The sequence below is a fragment of the Triturus cristatus genome, chromosome 7 (assembly GCF_964204655.1).
Source record: "Triturus cristatus chromosome 7, aTriCri1.1, whole genome shotgun sequence".
Lineage (NCBI taxonomy): Eukaryota > Metazoa > Chordata > Amphibia > Caudata > Salamandridae > Triturus > Triturus cristatus.
The window spans coordinates 1,076,575,004-1,076,600,771 of record NC_140590.1 but is presented as its reverse complement, the minus strand read 5'-3'; the positions used below and the strand labels follow the sequence as shown (position 1 = coordinate 1,076,600,771).

Sequence of the window (25,768 nt, the reverse complement as noted above, 5' to 3'; positions counted from 1 at the left end):
GGATTGGTGCTGATAAGGGGTTAGTGGAGGGCGTTCCGTCAAAGCCTATTGAGGTTACGTGTGAGCCAGACAAGGGTGCCCTAGGAATCAGTCGTTTAGATAACGCACTACGTGTCGCCCCAGTATCTACCAGGAATGGAGATTTTGTGCCCAAGACCTTAGCGGTGACGTAAGGACCTTGCTGGTCAACACGGAGTTCGACTGGATCCCTCCCTTGCCCCTGGCGGTCCTATGCGAAGTCATGAGTGCTTTCATAGTCGGACTGCTGACACTGGTTTTGTCGGGGGAGATCAAAGGTGTTTGGTCTGCCTGGCCTGTCGTTGATGGCGTCGTTCGTGTGCCCTCGTCCCCGTCCTCTATTTCTGGGGTCATATGCAGTGTCTCTGGGGTTTCTATTTTTATTCATTTCCAGAAGGACCGGGCACTGGGATTTCCAGTGTCCGAACCCTCTACAGAACGCACATTGGTTCCCATCTAAGTCTCTCCGTCCGTTGTAGGGTGTAGGTGTATGGTCTCTAGGGGGTAGCTTTCCAGGGGCGGTTGGTTGGTAGTTCTCTTTCGGGGGTTCCCTTCCTATGGTCACCCCTTGCAACTGAGCTATCATCACCCTCTCCTTTAATTCCTTTTTCTTCTTCTCTGACGCTCTATCGTTCTCGTTTTTCTGGTTTTCGTAGTATTGGGCCATCTGGAGAATTGCTGCGGGTTTGGAGGCTGCCCAACTGCTCTCGCTGGTCTGTAACTTCTGGGAAACTTCTGGCGACAGACCCTTTACATAATTCTGGACAAAGAGGTGGTGTCCGGTTGCGGTGGTCATGTCTTGGCCACTGTAATCGGAAAACACAGTCTCGAATCGGGAGAAGTATTCAGACACATCTTCCTGGGGTTTCTGGCGGCAAGCCGTCACTATCGACCAGTCTACCTTTCTTTCTGGGATTAGAGTCTTCAGCTTTTGTACAATCTTGTCTGGGAGCTCTAAGATGGCTTTCGGGGGTTTCTGTCCTGGCTCTCGCTGTTTATCTATGGTATCGAGTTGTACCCAGGTATATCCGAACGGCTCAGCGTGGTCAACTTTCCGGATTTGTTTCCACACATCAGCCGGCAGACATAGCCCAAAGAACAAGTCGATATCTGCTAACGTCATTATCGTTGAGCCTAAGGCTGTGCCTAATTCAGTGTAGAAGGCAGTCGGGTTCTTTCTCAAGTCGGGTAGGGTCTTTCTAAAGGTCAAAATATCTTGCCGGTCCCACGGCTGGTAGACCCAGTTATATACAACCCTTCCCTTCGCATCTTGGTGGTTGATGTCGTCGTGCGTTCCCTGACCTCGTGGGGGGACCCAATAGGGGGCAGCTTCTTTAATGGGCATCATGGCATCGGCCCTTCCTCCCTGGGGCTTAGTTGCTATGGGGGTTTCTGTTTTGGTTGTCTGTCCATGTTCTTTAAGGTGTCGGTAGACCTCGAGTGTACGAGTGAAGAGGTTCGTTACATCGCCCTCTCTTTCTTCCCCAATGTCTACCTTCCTATATAGGGCCGCTAGGCCTTCGGGACCTTTATCGTGGTACCTATCCTCATATGTATTCAGGGTGTGATAACAGAGCCGTACGACGAAGTGTCGTCTGCGGCTGTCGGCATACGATTTATACACGTCCGTTATATACTCCTCACTTTCTTTTCGCTCCACCAGCGTCCCTACTATCTTGTCAATTCCTGCTCGTTCATCTTTAGTTAACCGATTCATTCTGGTGGACTCTTTCTTTCCTATCTCATGGTCGTCTAGCGTTGTAGTCGACGTTAGGTTCAGTACAAGAGGCTCAGCCGGCGCGGAGGCCGTGAGGGCCGAGGCCCCTGTACTGCTTTCGTTCGTGTTCGGGGGTTGTGGGTGTTGCACTACCGATTGGGAGGGTGCATACGGAGGGGGCATGTAAATGGTCGGGGGACCTAACAGTAATTCGTCATTCGTTTGCTGCTTGGAGGACAATACAGGGTAGAGCAAAGAAGGGGTTCTAACAGCGTACTGGCCTGAGGTTTCGGGCTCCTGTCTTAGTTTAGTTTCCCTTCTCTCCTTTATGTCTTCTTCTAACTTTTTAGCGGCTAGGTGAGCTGCCTTTCGTAATTCCTTTTCTGCTTTTACTTCTTCCCTCTTTTTCCGTTGCGTCGCTTCTTTGCGCCACATGCCAATACTGTCAAGCATAGTAGGCGTCGTCTTATTGCTACGCAGAGCTACTTCTAGCGCTTCTATCTTGCGGTCGTCGAAGGATCCCATCAGTGGCCACTGACTTTCGGGGTCCTTCTTGGTATATTTATGCCACAGCTTGCTATAAGCCACGGCGACTAGTCCGTATTTAGTGAACATGTCCTTATTAGGGGTGCCTTCCAGTGGAGTCGGGTGGTTCACCTCTAATAAGCGGTCCGGGCAGAACCAACTACCAATCAGTGGGGAGAAGATAGGCATGACGGGTTTCAACGGGGACAAAAGTCAGCACTACCTATCTTTTCACTGCTTGCAAAGACTAGACAGAATATCTCTATTCCTCGTTATTTGTAAGCAGAGAATACCTCCAAAGAACCAATATCGAACAACTAGTGTTCGGACAATCAATCAATCAATCAATGGGGAGATAAAGATAGGCACGACGGGTTTCAACGGGGACAAAAGTCTGCGTTACCTACCCTTCACTATTTGCAAAGACTAGACAGAATATTCCTATTCTACGTTATTTGCAAACAGAGAATATCTCAAAAAGTACTATTCTTCAAAACAATCAATGTTCGGACAATCAATCAATGGGGAGATAAAGATAGGCACGACGGGTTTCAACGGGGACAAAAGTCTGCGTTACCTACCCTTCACTATCTGCAAAGGGAGAGAGAGAGAGTATTTCTACTCCTCCCCGTTTGTAGACAGCGAATATCTCAAAAAGAACAATCAATGAGCAATACTAGTATTCAAACAATCAATCAATTATTTCGCACTTTTGTCGTATTTCACGACCTTACCCGGACCGCGTGGACAGTTTCTCGTCTTCCGCCTCCAGCGCCCGATCGTCCTCTATTCTCCGTATTTGCCGCGGCACTCCTGATGGTTCCCAGTCAGGACCGTAGATCACTCGAGAGAGGTCTGCTCGGAACCAGTGAAGTTCGGATGATCGGCTGCCAGACGAGGGTCTATTGGGCAGGAGCTCTCCCGATCGTTGCAGTCGTTCACTCTGTCGTCGGGACCTCTCCCACTGGATCCACGTGTCGCTGATGGGCCCCACGTTTGGGACGCCAATTGTTAAATGGTAGCGGCAGTTTCAGTCGATAACCTTTCAAGTATTGCCCGGCGGTAATCGCCTCTCATACCACTCGATAATTTACCAATGAAAGAGGCAGGCGCCGGAGACTGGAAGGCAGGAAACAAGGTTTTATTCCGTCGGAGCAGAACACATCAGATCAGACAGCAAGGTATCGTCACGAGGTGCTCTAACTGCATCTCTGAGACCTGGTCTCTTATACACTGGTTTATTGCTTTATTACACATAGTACATTCTTGAGATTCCCTTGATGCCTGAAAGAACATCCCCTGAAGCCCCGGCTCAGATCCGATCCCACACATAGATACAGTAGAAGTTCCCACCCTACCCGCAGTGGGAGATGGCTATCGCGCAGCAGGGAATTCCGCTAATTCCCGGGGGTGTGTGCAACTGGCCGGGTCTCAGGGGGTAGGGGCTTTGATCTACTGTAATCCCTTTGATGTGGGGTGTTTCCCTTACAGTAGGGGCAGTAAACTGCATCCGCAGGGCTAGGTGATGGCCTGGGACCAGTTCAGACAATGGGGCGCAGAGGAAGGGGGTTATCAAAGGAGAGGCATGACCATGTATGGGTTGTCGGTTGGGAGTGGTTCCGTAGCAGGGTCGCGCAGAAGGAGAGGGTTTATGGCCTGTATGAGAGAGCGGGGGTGGCCGGCGCGCGGGGGATGCTTGCAGCGCCAGGGGAAAGCGCTGGCGGTCGAGAGTGAGCGGGGAGAGAGTGGGGTGCCTAAAATGGCGGCCGTGCATTCGTTGTGCGTGGCGCTGGGGAGAGGCAAGATGGCGCAGATGATGTTCAGTTTGCACGCTAAATTTCCACAGCAGTGAAACAGCAAGATGAGCAGGTGTGCTGTAATAACGTTCTTGGGAATGTTCCGTACGACGAATATATCTAGATTGGCCTTTGGATGGATATATTAGAAGTCATATCACCTCATTAGTTAATTAGGGTTCTGAGTACTGTTTGAGGAAACACCACATTATTAATGTTTCTGAGAGTTTATCATTGCGATCATATCTTCTGTTTTTTTGTGTAAAATGAAACACAAAAAAGCAGCAAAGGCTCCAAAGATGCAAGCTCAGGCTGCAAAATCTCAGTGAACAGATTTGCCTTGGTTTCATCCATGGGCTACTGGAGGTCTAGCACTGCTGGGCTCTGCGGGTCTACCAGCGTGACCAGGACACTCCCCTTTGTAGAGGGACCGTCTGCGGAATCCAATTCTGCATTAGGTGATGTGCATTTAGGTCACTAGCATTCTGCAAATCAACTTTCAAGCGGTAATTGATATAATGGGGAGGGAGGAAGTTAACTACCTCTTTGTCATGATCATTTTGGAGGCCCTGGTCAACTTCTGATTCAGATCCAAACAAGGTCTCAAGCCTTCGGTACTTCAGAGGTTATGGCAATATCACGGTCTGGGATTCCTCCCAAAGGCTGTACTTTTGTTATCTTACATTGAGACAGACTGAGATGACGCTGAAGGTGGCACTGCATCCAAAACTGGTCTCTAATGCGAAACCTCTGGAGCAGAGACTGGTGCCAGAGCAGTTGGGACAGACGTAGCCTATGGCACAGCTACTGAAGTACAGGGTCAAGACTGATTTGCATATGACTGGGTCCAAACTGGGGTGGCGTAGTGAGCAAAAGAATGATGGATTTAACTCAGATCTTTTGCCTGGGGATGAATGTTTGATTGCTTCAGCATTCAATCCATCATTTGTTGTCGCAGCACTTTTCGCCCTAAGTAGGATGGGTATGCCCAGACGTGGGTCCCTTGCTCGCTGTGCCACTGGATTCAAGCTAGCCTGGATGATGAGGGGTGTTACCCCGAAACCGGACCCATGATGTTTGTTCCATTCCAGGGAGGACCCGGCTTGGCAGTTCGGGCTGGACTGTTCCCAGGGACTGATTTGCATATGGCTGGGTCCACACTGGTGTGGCGTAACGGGCAAAAGAACAATGGATTTAACCCAGATCTTTTGACTGGGGGTGAACGTTTGATTATTTCAGCATTCCATCCATCATTTGTTATTGCACCACTAAAGTATGGGTCGGCACTGGCTGGGGGCTCAGTGGGCTCTAATAGGGTCAGTCGGTGACAGGACAGGCCCCGCTGGCAGAAGTCCAAACGTGAGATCCAGCAGGTCCATGGGCCCGCAGGCCTTCCAGATAGGCCCAGAATCATCCCAAACCATTGCAATTTTGTCTCATTAAAGGCCTTCACTTGCAGATGATGGCCTTGGAAACTGAGCGTGATGGGACCACTTATGGGGTAGCTCTAAGTTGGATGATTGAGGTGAAGTTGGGTCCTTCTAATGCAGACTAGGAGACATCTCTCAAGAGTGTGAGTGACGGGAGAGAGACAACTTCTATTTAGATTTATCGTGTTTATGACAAGGACTATCTTTCAACGTAGTCTTTGACTTACACAAGGATGGTGACTTTGACTAATATCAAGACTTAGCATGGGAACGGGCCCAGGACTTGGCACACAAGTTATCCAGCTTCTTGTGCTTGGCAAAGTAAAGCTTTGCCAAGTGATTTCTGGTGCATCAGGGAATATTTGTCACAGTACTTCAAATCATGCAGACAGCCTTTACACTGAAGACAGACGTCGTGCCGGTTCATGATCAACATGTGTTGACTGCAGTTATGACACAGTTGGAAGCCTTTAAACATTTCCCTAACACACTTTCCGACACGGAGATTTTGTAGTGAATAAGGCACAGAATAAAGGTGGCAAGCGGAGCTCTAGATCCGCATTAAAGGACGCAAAAACAATGGGAACCAACATAAGCACGAAGAGATGCCGTCAATATACTCAATTTCGGAGGAGGTGCGATTCAGCGCTGGTTCTTCAGGCACCAACTGCTTGCACCCAGGAGTAACTGCTAAAAACGTTCCGGATCCACTCTGGAATTCAAAAGGTGAGGAACCAAAATGTGAAACATCTGCAGTTAGGAGTAGCCGAGAGAAATAAATGGGCATACAGTGTCTATAAACAGAGCTCATTTACATGTACATTGGTTATCCTGTAAGTTTGGTGTGGATGTAACCCTCCTAGAAGTACGTTGTACAGCTGTGTCTTACAGAAATGTTAAAGCTCCTCTTCACTGGTGGATGGGAGAGGGCACCTCACCTGGGGAGCCAATTACATAGCAGGCCTTGCATGGACTAGCATGATCAGCTCCACCTCCAAAGACTGCAACCATCCCTGCTCCTGCAATAGAGGGCACCTCTGAAAGCCGGTGGAAGTGCAAGGGATGAGCACTTACATTAATCAGAGCGTGAAAATTTCAACCCAGGCAAAGGACTGAAGACACTAAAGTTTAAAAACTATGTTTCAAGAACATTGTTATAAAAGTGGATTTGAAAGAGGAGCACTTCCTCAAGCATAAATGCTTACAGCGTTTGGACAATTCACTGACAGTGCTTGTATGTGCATATGAACATACATACCTGAGTCTCTATACATATATGTTGAGGTATAAATAACACACAAACCCATCTGAGAAGCAACAAACCCCTGCACAACAATGATTTAGGGAAGTTACGAACATTTCATGTAAAAACCTCAAACAATCATGAACCAATGTTACAAGTGGAACACCACTTCAGACACCAGGGCCATGTATCTAAAGGCACACTCGCCCTCTTTAAAAACAAGCTCAAAGGTGACCGTTATCTGGAGACCAATGAGTAGGATAAATTACTTACCTGTAATCCAAGTTCTCTTCCAGGGGAATACTCATCAAGGTCATAAGCACTGAATAGACCCACCTATGTGTGGGGACCACGGAGCATACAAAAAATACATATGTATATACACATGTATGTTTAAGGAATTAAAAATACGAAGTACCCTCAAAACATATATATATATATACATATACATACATACACACACACACACACATATATGCAGCCTAGAACACCAAGCGATAAAATGCCAAAACGGCATTGAATTTTGGCAAAGGTTATTTGTGATTTTCATATTAATTCAGTCAATTACCCTTACTTTTTTCACGAACCAATCCACACCTCCAGAGAAGGCGTTACATTCTCTTGATCTCAAAAAGGTTCTTAAATGTGATCTGGATAAAACCAAGGACATAAGGAAATCAGACCGTTTATTTAAAAATTATGGTCCCATGTGCGCTGGTTTCCCTTCCTCTAAACAAACCATCTCTAGATGGATAGTCTCTTGCATCTCCTTTTCTTACCAGTTAGCTGGAATGGCCCCCACTATGGCTCTTCTCAGAAATATACCCATTGCAGAAATCTGTAAAGCTGTGGCAATCATTACCCACCTTTGTTCGCCACTATTGCTTAGATTGTGACACTCAGGCGGATGCTCAGTTTTCGCAAGCCTCCTTTAGGAACTTGTTTGGGTAAATTACCCTTAGGGTGTGTTAACGGTTCTGGTTTTCGTCCGCAGGGCTTGCTATTCCATTCAGTACTTATGATAATTGAGAAGTATCCCGTGGAAGAGAAGGATAAGTTACTTACCTGTAAACCTAATTCTCTTCCAGGACTATACTCATCAAAGTCATAAGCAACACAACCTCCTCCTCCCCGGACGAATACCATTTACAGTAGCACTCTTATTCCTTACGATCACTACACATTGTGACACGCTGTAAAAAAGACCTGACCTAACTGTCGCCTGTGGGGCATGATGGGAGCATGGAGGTCTTAAAGGCAGGGTGCCAGTTATATTCTGTTGTTTATGCAGGCTAAGGGCTAACATGCCTTCTATTACCTTGACTTTTGCTTTGAAAATAAAGGCTATGTTTAAACAGTGAAAGCGTACATGTTCTTTGTAACAGAAATTCTGTAAGTTATATATTTATTTTAAATGAAAAATTCAATGCATTTTTTTAATATATATTTGAGGGAACTTCGTATATTGAATTCCTTAAACATACATGCATATATATGTATTTTTGTATGCTCCGGGGTCTCCTCATGTGGGCGTGGCTATTCAGGGCTTATGACTATTGATGAATAAACCCTGGAAGAGCCTTAATTATACACCTGCTCTTGCCTGCATTTTGTGAATCCCACACCCTCTTATTACCATGGTTAGCCTCCCTAAGACACTTCTGTTGTATTCCTCAAAAACATACCTTAAATTTCTGCAGCTTGCTGGGGATCTGGACCTGCAGGTGGACCTGGAGCCGGACAGACTGCGGTAACGTGATTGACTGCTGGTGCGGCTTGTAGGGCTCCTGTGTGGGCACTGCTTGGACTTGAAAGGGGGGCTGTGTACATCCTCTGCCTGTGAGCCGTCAGTCTCACTGCCACTGTCCTCAAAGACTGTATCCTCACTAGGACTCAGGCTAGGCGTAATGTCCACGTCCTCCAGAGCCTGGTCAAGGAAGCCAAAGTGCTTGGTGAGGCTGGCACGAATCTCAAAGTCTCTGAGCTGATTTTCATCCTCTGTGGGAGACTCCTGCAGCTTTATGCCATCCGTGCTGCCCCCTGAAAGTCTATGCTTTGGTGGCACTGACGCTAATGACAGGTGCTTGTTCGCCAACTTGCTTGGGGGTTCCCACGACTTCAACACTTTTCTCTGTGTCAAGGCCTCAGACCGCACAACCTGACAGTAGTCATGGTCACCAAAGGAGCGGGACAGAGGCCTCTTGGTGCTCTGTTGCTCCTTCCAGCACGGTCGCCCTGCTGCACGACTCAGGTGTGCAAACAACTCTGTCCTCGCCGGCTGCCTCCTGCAGGACTTGCCAGAGATCGCCAAGGAGCTTTCGGCGCCATCGCCGGTAGGTGAGGGGAAGTTGGGGACCTTGTCCTTCACAAGTTTGCACTCTATGTCAGGCTTGAACAAATCGTCATCAGCTGACTTGTAGGGTGGCGTCGTTGGTGGTGTTAGACCTTTAGAGAAAAATAATGATATTAAAGTAAACAAATAAAGGAGCAAACAAAGCAGGGTGCAAAGAGCAACTCATGGACGGCACAACCCAATTTCTTTCCAAAGAATATCAACTCTTATCTTCCTTAATTGGCCACTGGGGCCCCATAATGCTATACAAACTGCTCTATGGAGATTGAAATTGTCTTCATGAGAAAGAGGACCATCTCGTGAGGCAGGGATGGCAGGGATCAGAAACAGAAGAAAGAAACCAATCCGTAAGAGCAGAGGAACAGAGGTAGTTTCTTCCAATGAAAGACTCCCAGTGGGTTGTGGGCGCTACTGGGCTCATGACAGTCATTAGCACAGAAGAGGAACCCACTTGACCCTCCACTGCACCCAGTAGAGAGCTGCAGGAGAAGCACATCCAGGGACGCTGGTCTATTTCCCCCAGAGCCTTCTGTCAAAGCTGCTGTGCTCTCCTCTACAGTTCAGTCCTCTCTCCGGTGGAGTGGACACTATTATGTTCTCACTGCTACACGGGAAAACTTGATAATAATGGGCCACAGCAGCCACCATTTCTTTGCATACTTTTTCCCTCCAGATCCACCTCTTCCTTCGGCCTCAGATTGACTTCCAAACGAGCTCGTAAGCAGTACTGGGAGCCGCCCAGCCACCACCACGACCACCGTAGGTCACCTATGTGCTTACCTGCTGTCCCGCACAACTCCACGGAGACGCCCTGGTCAAAACCCTTCTTCGTATATACAGAATCACTGTGGGACCAAGAACAAGACAGGGTTAAGGATGGGGATAGCAGCACAAAAAAAAAATCTGTTAGAATCCTAATAACAAAGAGTCACTTTAAAGCTAGTCCTAACTTCATGCAGGCCCCTAGTCTCTAGAAGTGACAGAACAGACCCAGGACTCCAGATCAGGTCTCCTCTGTTATTCGGACTCCAACCTTCCCTGGGTGCCTCTACTCTGTGGAAGTGAGATGCTTTGGGTCGGAGAGTGTGCTGGGTCTTTGAGAACAATACCCTCTGGTTCCCGGTGCGTGTACATCAAGAGAAAAATATGCTATGGTCCCCAATGCATGCGTGGCAATTGAGTGAGAGGATCCTGTTCCTGGTGCATGCATGTCAGAAGAGGAAGAGATGCTCTGGTTCGCAGTATATGTATGTCACATGAAAATGAGACTACAGGGTCTCTAGCATTACCCAGTCACATAGTTCACTTCAAGTCTGAGGCATGAGTATATGACACAGGGTCACCGACCGATGGCGCATCCTGGTATAAACCCAGCTGATGTGTAGGCCATCTACCCAGAGCAAGACATTCAGTCTTGTTGAGAGGAATAAAAACATCTGCTGGAGAGACGGAATAAATGAGGATCCCCGACACTCTCGAGGGCACTTGTATGTGGACATTTGTGTGCGAAGACAGACAAGGTTCCAAAACTCAACTATTATGCTTTTCCAAGGAGGCAACAGCTGTTGCACACCTTTTGCCATGAACAAGTGTGGGCACCTATGCCTACCATCATCAGGGGGCTGAAACATTCTGGAAATATTTACCTTTCAGGTGAGGGCAGCGTGAAGCCAAGATCTGAAAAATAAAAAAGGAAAGAAAGAGAATGCATCACACAGATAGTCTTCAAAAGAATACAAATTTAGTACACAGTACAGAAGGCAAAGGTAAGGAAGATAAGGAAAAGTATGCCAGTGACCCAGACTGCTTTTTTGGGCTTTGGTGGGAGGGAGGATGGGACAAAGTTATCCACCATGTGCGATCCATCAGCATTCCTGAGAGAGAGAAGCGTGTTGTGGGTTAGGTTCATAGTATGTGTGAGACTTGGGATGGCTCAAGCCCCAGCATGGAGCCACAGATACATCACAGAGGATATCCAGCTCCAAGCAGGGATTTCATAACTCACTGCCATGCAGCGACATGCCAAGGATTAAAATAAAACTCCTAACCTAGTCACAACCTCAGTGGTGGAGTTTAATTCCATTTGAACCCAATCCTTTACACCCAGATTTATTCAACTACCCACTAAAATATTTTCATGTTAGAAGACTGTGGTGGAACTTCATATGAGTTACTCTGGCCACCTGTAGCATCTATTTACTTGAACCTTTTCCTTCCCATATGGTGAACACTCTAGATTATTACCATTTGGTGTCCATTTCCCTGCTCTTTTAGAAAGGTAAGGGCTGAGCTGTGCGCTTTTGCTGCATAAATCTAGCTTTCATCGAGTGATAATAAAACGTGAGCTCGAAATGTATCCCTTTGGAGGAGTTTGCCTATTGTAGAGATCATTTTTTTCAAAAGCCCATCCTTTGACCCAGACGATATAATCTGTACAAGAATATGGACAATATAATGCTACTCTGTCCCAAACCATAAAGATGTAGATCTAAACCTCCTAAACGTGTGACATGCTTTGAGAAGACAATACGCACACCTGCGGCCAGGGCTAACATCTTTGTATCAGTTTGCAGGCTACAGCAAGGTCAATGGTGAAAATCCATACATATAAAAGTTCAATCAGAAAATCACAGGTATTGGAAGAGCAAGCTGACATATGCAAACTGTGTGCCGTATGCATCTTCAGCCCCTCATCTGGGGAACCCTAGCAAGGGGGAATGTTTAGTCCTCGCACTCTAAGTTCTGACCTTTCAGCTTAGAGTTTACAGAGCTATCTGCGTGGAAGTGCAACAATGGCCTTTATGTGGGAGGACATAGGAATCCCGCTGATCAGTAAATGGACAGTGACCATCTGAGACACTGCTATTATGAGTGATATTTAGCATGTGTGTACCTACCATTAATATTTATTTGAAAAGTTTTATAGAGCGCGAACAAGACCCCAAAGGGGTATCAGAGCATTGTACAGCGTTGTCATCAGCAATTATACAGAACATAAAGAAGGTGAGTGAGATTACAATCTGAAGGAAAACATTCACAAATAAGGAGTAGTGTGTATCAGAGGTGCCCTACAGCGCTCCGAGTAAAACATCATACTCATAGTAAGAACCAAGCTGTGCGATGAACATCCCTGAATAGCAAAAATCAGCAGTTGATGTAGTTGAAAGGAGCTATCGAGGACTAGAACAAAAAGAGGGTGAGATCATATCATACAACATCAGTGAAAATATTTCACGTTTTAGGTTATTAACAGAACATACGAGTATTATCAGCGCATTAGTGTTCCTTCATTAGTAGTCTTTTGACCAGTTTTTTCAAGGAGGTAGTGGAAGGATTTGACATTGCTTTTTCAGAGCGGCAGTGACATTCTAAAACAGTCCCAAGGTTTCCAACACAGAATGGAATTTGATAGTGTGTGGAGCTGTGTGTTCAGCAGAGTGAATGGAATGATTCATCTCACATTGGATACCAAAGATCAGATACTGGCCACAGAGAGGTGATGTACATTTTTTTGCTCCTGCCCCAATTGTAGGCTAATGTTCAACCTTTGGACGTCACAACATGTCTATACTCTCCTAGGGCTGAAAAGATGAGTTTGCACTTTTCCGATCCTCGATTGTATGAATTTTTTGATTTAGGACTCCTGGGGAATCTACAAATGTGACCAGAGTAAACATGTGTTTTTCTACTTTGTAACTCTCAAATCGGTCTCTTGCAAAACAGGTAAAACAAAGTATTGCAACGATACACCATTTTGGGACACGTTTTTCGATTTTTGCTAGTTTTATCAAAATTAGGATATGCAAGGAGTACACTGGAGACGGTGAATTTGTACACAAAACAATGAAATCCAATCCTGATTTTAAAAGACCACAGAAAAGGTATATTTTGCAGGAATACAACACTTCCTGTTCATATTAAGGGACAACAAGAGGACTGTGTCAACCTCGATGGATGCAGCACTTTATTAACTTTACAAGGTTACGCCTGAATCCCTGCCAAGTGATCAATTTGTTCTTGGCGATTTTTCTCTCTGGCTACCAAGCCCCATGGATTGACTATTGTGATATGGGAGCCTGGCTATGTGTTTGTTAAACTGTGGCTTCCATTGCATTGGTGCTTTGTACCACCATGCTGCAGATGTTTGGTCACCAGACTGTGATGGTTTAGATATTTGGTTGGCATGCTCTGGTGCTCTGACTGCCAACTCATGCTTCGTATATAGGTTCAAATGGCCGCTCTTTCGGCAATCACCTACACCATTGGCTGCACACAGATCAACCCACTTTCAATTACCTATGACTGATGCTGTCATCCCACCCTCATCACATATAAAGGTTGCCGTTACACTGGACCCAACCAATAAACTGTAGCTTTGGGAGCTTGTTTAGATAATGAGGTCTCTGTAATCCCATTCATCTAACTACCCCTGAAAAAGGTAGACCCAATGTCAATGTTGTTATCTGAATCTGGGGGGGCCTTCTATAAATCGAGCCCCGGACAGACGGACACACAAAGCCTGTGCCTACAGCCCTCGAGGGATGCTTTGGTTACCTCGTTTAGAAAAATCGCTCTCCCATGCATCTACCGACCTAAGGCACTGGGTAGGGAAGGCAATCTAAATCGTGGGGGAAGAGACAGTAAATGTGTCAATCTCCTCCTTCTTCAAATCATATCTGTTCCTTAACAAGGGGCTCAGGAAGTGAGAGGAGAATTTTAAAGCGTCAGTGACATATATATCGCTTCTAGGGATTGGGGAAAGGTGCCCTGGCCAACACTTATTTATTGATTCTAAGTGGATGGGCAAACACTGTTCCTGATTCAGAGGCAGAAGGTGTCTAGGCCTTGGTTCCCATAGAGTCCCTTAGAGGTCCACAAAAAACTGACATATAATCTGAAGGGCTAAACTCAGAGGATCCCCATTTACCGTTTTAGAGGAGTGCAGTATTTTTCCGAATCCTTGGACACTAAGCCAACTTGGTGGAACACGATTACCTTAAAGTCAGGTACATAAGACTATAAAAACACATACAAGTCTAAAATACTTCCAAGTTACAGAAGGGACCAAGAACCCAGATGCTGGACCCTCCCTGACACAAGAGGGGCGATTTAATGGATTAACCACGGACCACAAAAGGCGATAACTATTGCCCATCACCTATTTCATATATATGAGTTTCAGACTCTTGTGGCAGTAACTAATACTTAACTAAGAAGATTTTTTATTAAATATCCAATTTAGAAACGATTTTAGTGTGCAACTCACGTTCTACTTTTTAATGGTCTCTTCTCTACTAAGGACTTTCATTGATTTGTCGGTTTTGTACAGTATAGCGTTTCCAAAACATTGCAGGATTATTAGGTGAGCAATAATGTGTCTTGAATATTGGACCAAGATGTGAGGTGCCAGTCTGATTTTTCACTGCCTAATTTTGTGAGTGACATTCAAATGGGGGAGCTTCCAGCAGTGCACAACATGGTGGTGATTTCAGAATTTAGGTATCAGCTCCAGCTTACTCCCCACCTCAGTCGCCCCCGTTTGTCGTTACCTGTTTCTGTTCTGTGTGGCTGGAGCAGTTGCTCGGAAGCTTCCAGGTTTTCCACTTCACTCTTTACGCTCACAGCCTCCTCAACTGCACCGAGCCCACTCTCCACCTCACACAGGGCTTCATTGAGGTCGTCTTCTGTGAAGGACAGCCACTGGCCAAACTCTGGATTCAACCGGCCAGAGCGCCGCACGGCATGGATCGTGCTCTCTGGTTTTGGGGCAACCTTTGCAGATGCACCCTCATGTCTTACTAGGGATGGCCGTCTCATGTCCCGCCCAGTGCCACCTGCCTTGCTTTGTGCAAAAGGACAAGGTATGAAGGCTGCTTTCACCGGGAGTTGCATTTTGCCCTTAGATGCATACATTGTGTTGTTCTCCACCTCTTGCTTGATTTCTGTGGGCGACTTGCACCTGGAGGGGCTAATTAATGAGGCATAGGTTGGCTGCACCAGTCGATATGGCTTACTCACGTCGCTGGCGACATCTTGAGCCAGCAGCTTCCTCAGTATAGAATTTTCTGAACACAGTTTTTTCGGACGACATTTTGTTGAGCTGGCTAGGTTGAAAGTGGTCTTAGAGATAATGGGCTTTTGTGGCAGGGACGTCATCTTGGCTTTCTTGAAAACACTGCCATCATGCCGATGCTTGCCATGTGAGTCCTGGGCACTCAGCTTCCTGAGTGGGAGGCAGTAGGTATGCATGTACTGGATAAGCCCCACCATAGCCTGTTGCTCCTTTTCGCAGATAAACTGAGGTTCCACCTCACACTGAGGGCTCTGCTTGGAGTCGCTGGCACCCTGGGGGAGCTTGTCCTCGCCATCGCTGCTCCCTCCATCCCCAGAGTCATTATTGCAGGCCTGGGACACGCTCTCGCTAGTGCTCTGACTCTCCTCGGTCACAGATTGTGGAACATGTTGAGGAGACACTAAGTGCTTGTGTAGTTCGGTGCAGCTACGGCCCTGCCTGCGGCTTGATGTGGACTTCCTCTCCCGCGAGACCTCAGCCTAGGAGCAATGGAAACAAAGGCACAGTCAGGCGAATAGTTTCTAGTGGGTACGAGTAAAAACTTCAGCATGGTGATTGTAGTGCATAAGCGAAAACAATAGTGTCAAGTACATGGAGCAGGGCACTGGACAGGGCTACACTTGAAACCTCATTCTCCCAGCCACAGTCTCCTTAGGAATTGCATGGGCGAAATCGTGCAAAGAAGACTTGTACAAATATCCGACCATTTGCTCTGGAGGGGGTCATTCCAGTGTGGGTGAGGCAAGGATTAAGAATGATTGCAATCTGAAGGGGTGCAGGCGGGGTGAGCAAATCAGCAGAGTGCTTAAGGATAGAGTGGCGTGGATTCTGACAAGTCCTAGAAAAGGGGTGGGAAATCAAAGTCATGATTAGATTTGAAGAGCAGGATCAGGGACCTTTCAATGAATCAGTGGTAAGAGAGTCTGCCTACCCTCTAAGGGGCTGGTGGGTGACGTAGTCGGAACACCATTGCTAGGTGGTGATATGAACAAAGTGAAAATCAAGCTCAAAGAAAGCTACAGAAGTTGTGTTGATTAATGGCATTCACAGAGTCCCTTTCAAATGTGCCACCGGATGTCTTAATCTCACAGCCCAAATTTTAAGCAATTTCAGGTTTTTTGTTTTTCTTCCAAAGAACCTTGATAGAATACGTTCAAAAGTGGTGAAAATATTTCTTAACTTCAGCCCTGAAGCAGACTGACAAAAGTTTTAGCTCATAAACAGTTCGGGTGGATGGATCTTGTGAACATTTAGGAAGTTGCAATGAGTGGCAGTGGAGGTGAGGACCATTTAGGTTTATTTCAAGATCAAAATGGCTGCTTAGTTTCCAGGTATGGAGAGGATGGAGTGCAGTCTGAGGACATTACATGAAGAGTTAAGGAAAGTATGCCATTCCTTGGTTAGGTTGAGCATCAAGTAAAGGGTAGACCTCCAGAAAGGTAGTCGCGGGTGCGGTTGTAACGAGTGACCTTTAGAAGAGGGAAAAGAGACCAAGATTAGGGTCGCACGCAATTAAGATGCATGCAAAGCAAAAGAAGGATATGACAGTGGCCAGACCTGTGGGGTAGAAGCAGTGGAATAATTTTGCCGGAACAGAGCCTGACAGGAGGGAGGAGGAGAATGGGGTTTGGGGAGAGGGGCTCAGTTAGTCAAGCATAGAAGAGAAAGTTCCAATGGTGAAGAATGTGAAGAACGTGGCATGCGATATTTCAGTGAGGCTGTGAGAAGGTCCTGGTCTGCAGTATGGCACGTGGTAGACAGGTGAAAGAAGAGGAGATAGGCAGTCCTAGTGGGAATGCTCTAGAGGATGGATAGTGGGTTGGATGTCCTGAAGTAAGTGGTAATGACAAGAGTCTTTGGAAGTGGAGTAAAGAGGTGGGGTGGTGGCTTCAGGAGGATAGTGGTTGCAAAGTCATCAGCAGGCAACCATGAAAACTTGGTGAATGTAAAAGACGAACAAAGGTGGGCCTGGGTTGTGTATGTGAGACAGTCGAGAGAAATTTTGAAAGGGTGACTGAGGCGAGAGTATACGTGTTTGAAAGTATTTGGATCTGACATGCCAAGAGCAGCAGAATTAACAGTTCACGCTTTTATGTACATTGCTGGCGATTTTGAATAGGAAGGTTGTTTACATCTGAAGAGGTGGAATGAAGTGTGTGATTTAGATTGCAGATAGTTGTCACCACATATTACAAATGGAATTGTTGTTTTGTACTGAGATATATAGATTGCTTGTGAAATGCTCACTATCAAAGCCCGAGAACGTGGAAAGGGCCCCATTAAGTCACCCTCATTGTTGGTCTGTCTTGCTCATAAGGCAGTGTCAGGCTGGAGAAACATCTGAAGGTATAAAGGAGTGACCCTGCGGCTGATGGGCTGCCAGAATGAGGTTTCCACTGGTAAAGCAAGCTGAGGCTCTGCCATGCGACACAGGGGCATTACTCCACCTCTACACGAGGGAGGACAGAAGTAAGTTTGGTGGGAGAGTGAACAAGCTGACTCACAGTGAGTCCTCCCATTCCACCAGCTTCGATGGCCCCCTATGTCTTGAAACAATGACTCTACAGTGATCATCTTCAGTCGGATCTCCAGTGCCCGCACCGTGTCACCAGGACTAAAACAGTCCATTGGCTACTTAAACACATTGTTGTGGAACAAAGGTTACAAAGGCCCATTAAGGGTCCCAGCGAGCAGAGGTATCATCTCCAAGTTTGCGAGTAAACTAATATTGTGCCTAACATGAACTTCCCTTGACACTCACCAACAATCTCAAAACTTACCTTAAGACAAGGTCTCTGCAGCCTGGGCTTAAGCCCCACTTTTCGCTGGAAGCTCTCCTCCTTGGGCAACTCGCCCCCTGAGGGTGCCGCAGTAAGTAGTAGCTTCTTGAGCTGTGGAGACAACCCGGGGAGAAGAAATCAGCCATCTAACACTGTCCAAGCTTAATCCACATAACTCAACCACATTACTTAATGAAATTACAGCAGATAAGCAGTAAACAAGACATTAATAAGGTTTCTTCATTGCTCAGTCTCTACACCAACTACCACCATCTGAATTCTTCCAGCAACACTGGCGCCCCGAGGAACCTTCTGGGCAGGAGCACTTATAGCACATAAAAGCACTACACCAGCCCACTGTACAAGTCAGGGGGGTATCCCTAGAGACCTTACAAGGGAATGGAATACAGGTGACCATGGTGAGAAAACGGAGATCAGGCCCTCTTACAATCAGCAGAGTATGGGCAGTGAAAGCTGCTCGTCTGCTGTCTGAGTGACTCGCCACAGCGCTCCAACTTCCAGGGGAATGGGTCTGTTGAGAAGTGTCCACAGTTCCCCTTGGACCTGACTAAGACTGCAGCCTTAATGCAAATTGCAATATAATTCAGTGCAGAAAAGCTTGCAGAAATGTGGGGTAAGCCCGTGTTTGCAGCTCTGCAGAACACCACAGTAAGTAAAAGGGGATGTCCTTGCACTGTCTTAAACTCAAAGGGTTTTGTGAGGGCTGCAGCAGGAGTTCAAAAGCTAGATTTTCCCATTGCTAAAGCTACCATGAACTGAACTGGGAGGAGCTTGTCCTCCTGAGAGGCTCTGCGACAGAATGCGTCAAGATGTTGTGATGGCTGCTATGTAAATCGTGATGAAATTCAGAAATCTTCAAATAACTGAAACCCAATACCGCAACCCATAGCCTCAGCCTCAGGCCCTTGGAGATTGCTGTACTACCAACAGTTGATTGAAGTCTGATCACCAATATGCTCCTGGGAACAAAGCAACTTCTTCCACTGAAATGGAAATCCCCAACCGTACTAACGATGCAAGCATGAGGGGAAAAGCACAGGCCGTTATTGGCCATTGAGAAGCAGTCCCAAGACCTCAGATGAACCAACCATAAATTTGATGGCCAGTGGCAAGCATTGTTAGATTATTTTACCGACCAAAGGGCTGCAGTATGGTGGACCCAGGCCACTGAGATCCCTTCGACTGTCGATCACTTGAGAGAATACATGCGAGTAACGCTACCCGTGTCTAGTCGAAGGGAAAGATGATGCAGTGTAATACCCCAGGTGGACTAAAAAGTGAGGTCATAAAGTTGCTTATTGTATGACCATTAGAGGGCTGCAAGTCTGGGGGGAATTTTTGGTTGATAAGTAAGTTCTTCAAATTATGGTTTCTACAGTATGTTGTAAGATATGGTCAAATCAACAAACAATTCTTTGGGACAAATTTCTTCACAAAGCTGCCTTTATGGGTACCTAGCATGATTCTTTGGTAAAGTAAAACATGACAAACTATGCCAAATACAGCGTCAAGTTTAGCCAAAAACAAGCGCGTTTAGAGGAACACTGCCCGCGTAGCTACCAGCGTACACAATTACATGTGCAGTCTGCTCCTCAGAGGTACTTCTAGTCTGTTCAGCAGACTCGTGGAATAACAAATTAAATAAATGAAAACACTACTATCCGGATTCGATGGGGAGTTTATAAGGCGGACGCACTTACCTTTCGGTAAGGCGTGAAGGGTATGCGTGACCGAGTGTATGAAGGGGCAGGTGAGAACACGAGCCCGGAGAGCGAGTTCTCATTTTTTACAAGTAGCCAGGCGGATTACAGAAGTACTGAAGCTCAGCAGAGAAGGACGACACTTAATGGAAAGGGCACACCCTCAGAAGCTTGGCGGCATCACATTCTACTTGTGGTAACCTGCACCCTCCAGGTCATTATGGAGAGAGTTTTCATTCCTTGACTTCTGTGTGATACCCCAATGTATTCTGGGGGCAGTAATCTTGTTTTGCTTCCAGTAACACCTAGATTGGAGACCGTGAGGTGCTCGCCCTAGCCGTACTAGGCAGCTCATTGGAATCGTGCACCGGCAAGTGAAAATTTTGCTTTCCAAAAAGTTGTGTTCATTTTATTTTTTGTTTGTGTGTTTTAATTTATTTTCTTGAAATACAGATAAAGGAAACAATTTGCAATGCAACTATCTTGCTCGAGTATTTTAATTCAGCATTGGGAGGGATTAACAAGTGAAAGGAAAAGAATAGAAAACCCTCTGTGGTAAGAAAAGAAGGGCGTGAGAGGATTGAGAGTGGAAAAGCTGTGTGCCTGGTGCAATAAAAAGCAGTGGGCTTGGCAAAGCTCCTAAAAAATGCAATAGATTCAATTTAACCACTACAGTGGTGGCCAGGAGGATTGCCAAGCAAAGGGAAATTGTCACCAGATGTCCACGGTGTGGCAAAAAATATTTATTTTCCCCTTAAATGTGGTTTCCTGCACTTGGAACCTACATCTCGAAAAATAAAGGCCTGTGGTTAGTTAGTTACATTACACAAACTGGACAGGGTGTATGTAGCGCACTGCGCCCTTCCCTTTATCCCCAATGGCCAGTGTTGCTCCTGGGAGATTCAGATGCTGGCATTCTGTGCAGAGCGGAGATAAAAACGAGTAATACACACATTTTATCTGAATTGCTTTTTAGAATATTATAATGACTGTACCAATGCAGAAAATGCAACAGTTAATTATATACGATATGAAAAAAAAACTTCATCTAAAATGAATATTAGAATAACAAACATATATTTCTAGAGCGTAGCAAAATAATTGAAAATTAAATGAAATTCCACAAAATGCACAATATAGATTTTTCAAACCACATAAGTATGTATACATATACAATTTTCAAGACGATGTGTTCATTCTTTTTCAACTATGTTTCGTAGAATCCCAATATTATTATCAATATTTTAAATTTGTAAAGCTTTTGTTTAGTGAGCATGGAGAGAACAGCGAATAAAAATCCCTGCCATGGAGTCTCCCCGGAACCACGATTCCGCATCTTCAGAGTATTTTGCATAATTATGGATTCATCACATTTGCCACATAATCCATCATATGCTGCACAATTTGCAGATTTCAACAATCGTTTCTAGCTTAAATGGATCATGAATTAGTACTCAAAGTGTCACATACTGTGCAACATTGTATAAGATGAAGATTAACTGGACAACTTTCAGTTTCCGTTTCCAGGTATTGAATTGGTACAAATGAGGTTCAAGTTTTAACCCAGCAGTATTCATTTTTTTTTAAATGACAAAATAGCAAAAGAAATGTGGCACCGAATGATAAGCCTAAAGCACGCAGCATGGGTTTACTTGCTGCATAGATTAGTCAAAACTATTGCACAATGAGTGCAAATGCCACATAGTTCCAGTGGTCCTTGTGATAATCGATCCCTGCGAAAACAGGCGAATGCACTAGTGCACGAACCGGCTGACATAAAGGTAAGCATCTCTACTACCCATGGAGGGACCCTACCATTAAAGCAAAGAGTTTAGGCATACGACGTGTGTTGGGGAGACCAGGTCCACTGGCGGAGCTTGAGTGAGTCTGGTGAGGGAGGGAGTATGTAGGCGCCTGCAGGGTAGAGTCTGTGTGGAGTTCAGTTGAGCTGAGTTGAGTTCAGTTGGTGTTAGGTCAGACTAGAGCTTTATAGGAATATTGATAGCACGGCCAATCGGGCTGCTCACGGAAGCTGGGTGCGTGCTAACTCGCCACAGACAGGCTAGAGGGGCACTGCAAACTTCTGATGGAAGGTCCCAGTCCTGGAAAGGTCAGCACTAGGCTGTCCTGAGGCAGGTTCCCCTGGGATCAGGCTGTTCTCAAAATTCTTGCAGAGGGAGGTGGCCCTGGGGGCAGCCAGATGGTGGAAGGAATCATGACCCACCAGCAGCCCAGATCACCACAAGGGCTCCCAGCTCATGGTTGAAAGGCGGAGAGAATAACTCCAAGCCATCACCCACTGGAATGAACGTATACCCACCTAGCACACAGCCAGGCATACAAGGATAGCCTTACCTTCAGGGAGTCTGAGCCTGCATGTCTAATTCAGGAGCCCACGGAGAGCACTGGGGAGGCCCTCTCTCACGGCATACTGTCTTTGCATCTTTAGACAGTGATGAGCTGAGATCTCCACCTGGGAGTCCACGTGGGGGAGGAGCGCGATCAAATACACAAGCGGGAAACATCTGGCTCATTTAACACCTCAGATCAGGGACATCTGGGTGCTGCTAGGGCCTATAGTGAACACGAGGCAGCGTGCGCCACCTCCGAGGCTTCTGTTAATCGGACTTCCAGTTCGAGACAAGCAGAGCAGAGACGTTCAGAGGGTGGTTTGGAAGACGGCATGGTGGGGGGGCCTTAATTTCAATGTGCCCCTGCACTTTTGTTCCAGCCGGCACGATTTGTGGCTGCTTGGTTTGGTGCCGCAACGGTTGGCGCCTGGCGCCTGCTATGTTGCTGGAGGGCGCAGGAGGATTTTGGCTGGGTAAGGCTGGGTAAGTCTCAGACACCCCACGCCGCCTCGCTGCAATTTGGTATAACGCTTAGTCACGTTGCTCCCTGCCATAGCAGCAGCCCAGCAGTAGCAACAGCGATTGGGGATATAAGGAAAGCATCCAGCGTCTGGGAGGGGCATGAATACCAGATGGCGCAGAATTTGGAATCGACCACCCCAGCCAATCATGAGAAATTAAAAATGGTTCCCCAAGACAGCATAAATAAGCAAGGAGGCACTGAGCCCACTAAGGTCTTAAGCAACCAGGAGCACAGGCAAGGCCTAGTGGCCACTGAGTTCACACCACCCAACACTCTAGCACCTTATCGCATGAGGAAGTGGGAGAGAAAATGTACAAGGAAAGACAGAAATCGGGCATATTCGGCGAGAACCATCAAAGGGGAAGTCTACGAAAAAAAGGCGACAAGGGTAACTGTTAATGCAAGTTTTAGAACCTACACTGGTCACTTTTAATTTGCCACACATTCAAGTTAAAGTTATGGCTTGTAAGGAGTTATTGAAGAGTTGGGGCATAAAAATAGTGCCCTTCAAGGAGGATTGCTAAGCCTCCACCTGGTTTCAGTACCAGATAAACCTGCAAGGGAGAGCGGAATTCATACCTCAACCTTCCAGAGAAGAAAAGTGGGTCGGATGTAACAGGTACCCTCAATCCTGAAAGGTGCAGTGGGTTGGTCTTCCTCCTCAAGAACTGATGATACAGACAACAAAGGCCCACACGGTGGAAGGCTTAAGGTCAAGACTAGTAACTAAATTTGGTGAACTGGACAGTAAGCTCTAGTTCCCAGTTCCTGAGTGTAAGAACGATTGCTGAGCTCTGTTTTAAACATTTTAACTGTTTTTAAAGCCTTTTTATTCCACTTTTACCTCTCTGAGTGTGATTTCCCACTTGAGCCTCATTCGCCTCACCTGGCCGGTACTGAACTCCTCCCCCGCACGCACTCACAAAAGTCTTGCGACCGTGAGGGTGTCAGCTGCTGCACAGCAGGGCTGATTGGCGGGGAGGAGCCAGGGGTCACGGGGGCATATATAAAGCACGCTGGAGCGGACACGCAGCGGACGCGCGCAGCGGGCACGCCGAAGGCGCGCCTAAGGCAAGCCCGTCTGCGCTCGTCCGCGCCCTGACGGGCCCAGGGGCCAAAACCCCTGTCCGACTTCTGTCGTACTCCAGCTCAGAACTAAAATCACTTAATCTGCACCGCTGCCCCTTATATATCGAGACTACTATTGCACTCATGAGAGAAGGTCTCCTCCTGCCCACGAAGGATAGGACTCACTCCAAATCCACCCTCATTCAGGGTCGTGCTCCCCCTCTCACGTTCGATTCTGAATATGCTACTTACCAGTATGCATCTGTTCTTGGCATGTAGGGCTGCTGACATTCATATCTGTGCATAGATCGCCGCCTAGTGTTGGGTCCGGATGTTTGCACGTTGTTGTCCTGGAAGAGTCTTCGAAGTATCCTTGGATAGGTGACTCCTCCCCTGGACTACAGTGCGCATGGGCATCCTCTCCATCCTCAGATTGTTTTTCGCCATTGTGGCAGTGATGGAGTAGATACAGAAAGTGATGACCATGCTTGCAATAATTCTGAGAGCTGCAGCTGCGACAGGCGCCGGGGAGGAGGGAGGGCGATATGAATGTCAGCAGCCCTACATGCCAAGAACAGATGCATACTGGTAAGTAGCATATTCAGTTCGAGGCATGTGGGCTGCTGAATTCATATCTGTGCATAGAATACATAGCAGTGCCCTCTATTGGCGGCGGCTACCCGTGCCAGCTGCAGCGGTCTGAAAAAGTGTTTTGAGAACAGCCTGTCCTACAGCTGCCTGCTGTTTTGACTGCACATCTACGCAATAGTGTTTTGTAAATGTGTGTGTAGTGGACCATGTGGCTGCTCTGCATATATCATGCAGGGGAATGTTTCCTAGGAAGGCCATGGAAGCCCCCAACTTGCGTGTTGAGTGGGCTCGTGGTGGAATAGTTAATGTGCGTTTTGCCTTTTGATAACAGATTTGAATACACTTAACTATCCATCTGGCTATCCCTGCTTTGGAGATGGCGTTACCTTTGTGGTGTGGGGCAAAGGCAACGAACAGTTGTTTTGTCTTCCTGAAGGGTTTAGTCCTGTCGATGTAGTACATGAGGGCCCTCCGTACATCTAGTGTATGTAATGCCCTCTCTGCAACAGTTTGTGGGTTTTGGAAGAAAACGGGCAGTTCAATAGTCTGGTTCATGTGGAACTGCGATATTACCTTGGGCATGAATTTGGGGTTGGTACGTAGTACGACCCTGTTGGCGTGAACCTGAATAAATGGCTCTTGAACGGTTAGTGCCTGGAGTTCACTAACTCTTCTTAGGGAAGTGATCGCTACCAGGAAGGCTACTTTCCAGGTAAGGAATTGAATCTCGCATGAGTGTAGAGGTTCAAAGGGTGGACCCATCAGGCGTGTGAGGACCAAGTTGAGGTTCCACATTGGAGCCGGTGGGTGACTAGGTGGAATGACTCGTTTGAGTCCTTCCAAGAATGCTTTGATGGCAGGCACTCTGAAGAGAGAGAGGTGCTGCCTGGTTTGCAGATAGGCTGATATTGCGGTCAAATGGACCCGTATAGAGGTGTACGCCAGATTGCATCGGTATAGGTGTAAGAGGTAACATATGATGTTGTGGATGGATGCGTCCAGCGGGTTAATGTCATTATTACCGCAATAAATGACGAACCGTTTCCATTTGGCTGCATAGCAAGCTCTTGTAGTGGGTCTCCTGGCCTCCTTGATGATGTCCATACAGTCAGGTGGCAGATTGAGATAGCCAAACTCTAGGACTTCAGGAGCCAGATCGCCAGGTTCAGCTGTTGCGGATCTGGGTGCTGAACCTCTCCATGGTTCTGCGTCAAATGCGCGGGTTTGATCCGCAGCCTTTGATGCGGTACCACGGAAAGTTCGAGGAAGGTGGTGTACCACGGCTGGCGTGCCCACGTGGGAGCAACTAGGACGAGTGTCAGGGAGTGTTGTCGGAGTTTGCGAGCCACCAGCGGTATCAATGGTGCTGGAGGAAAAGCGTACGCAAATTTGCCGGACCAGTTCATCCATATCGCATTGCCCTGCGACTGCGGGTGTGGGAATCTGGCGGCGAAGCTTTGGCATTTTGCGTTTTCGCTTGTCGCGAATAGGTCTATTTCTGGGTGACCCCACTGCTGGAAGTACGGTTGGAGTACCGATGGGTGTAACTCCCACTCGTGCATCTGGTGGCTGTGTCTGC

At 46.9% G+C, this 25,768-nt stretch overlaps 1 protein-coding gene across 1 annotated transcript in view; it reads right to left on the bottom strand.

Annotated features, from left to right (window-relative positions):
* Positions 1–25,768, bottom strand: part of PPARGC1B (PPARG coactivator 1 beta) — a 186,610-nt gene that overhangs the window by 27,881 nt on the left and 132,961 nt on the right. The window contains exons 4-8 of the mRNA XM_085618187.1: positions 17,936–18,046; positions 14,632–15,634; positions 10,729–10,759; positions 9,863–9,927; positions 8,415–9,174 (exon numbers count right to left, since the gene is read on the bottom strand). Coding sequence (XP_085474313.1) covers positions 8,415–9,174; positions 9,863–9,927; positions 10,729–10,759; positions 14,632–15,634; positions 17,936–18,046 — 1,970 coding nt within the window. The remainder of the gene's footprint in view (positions 1–8,414; positions 9,175–9,862; positions 9,928–10,728; positions 10,760–14,631; positions 15,635–17,935; positions 18,047–25,768) is intronic.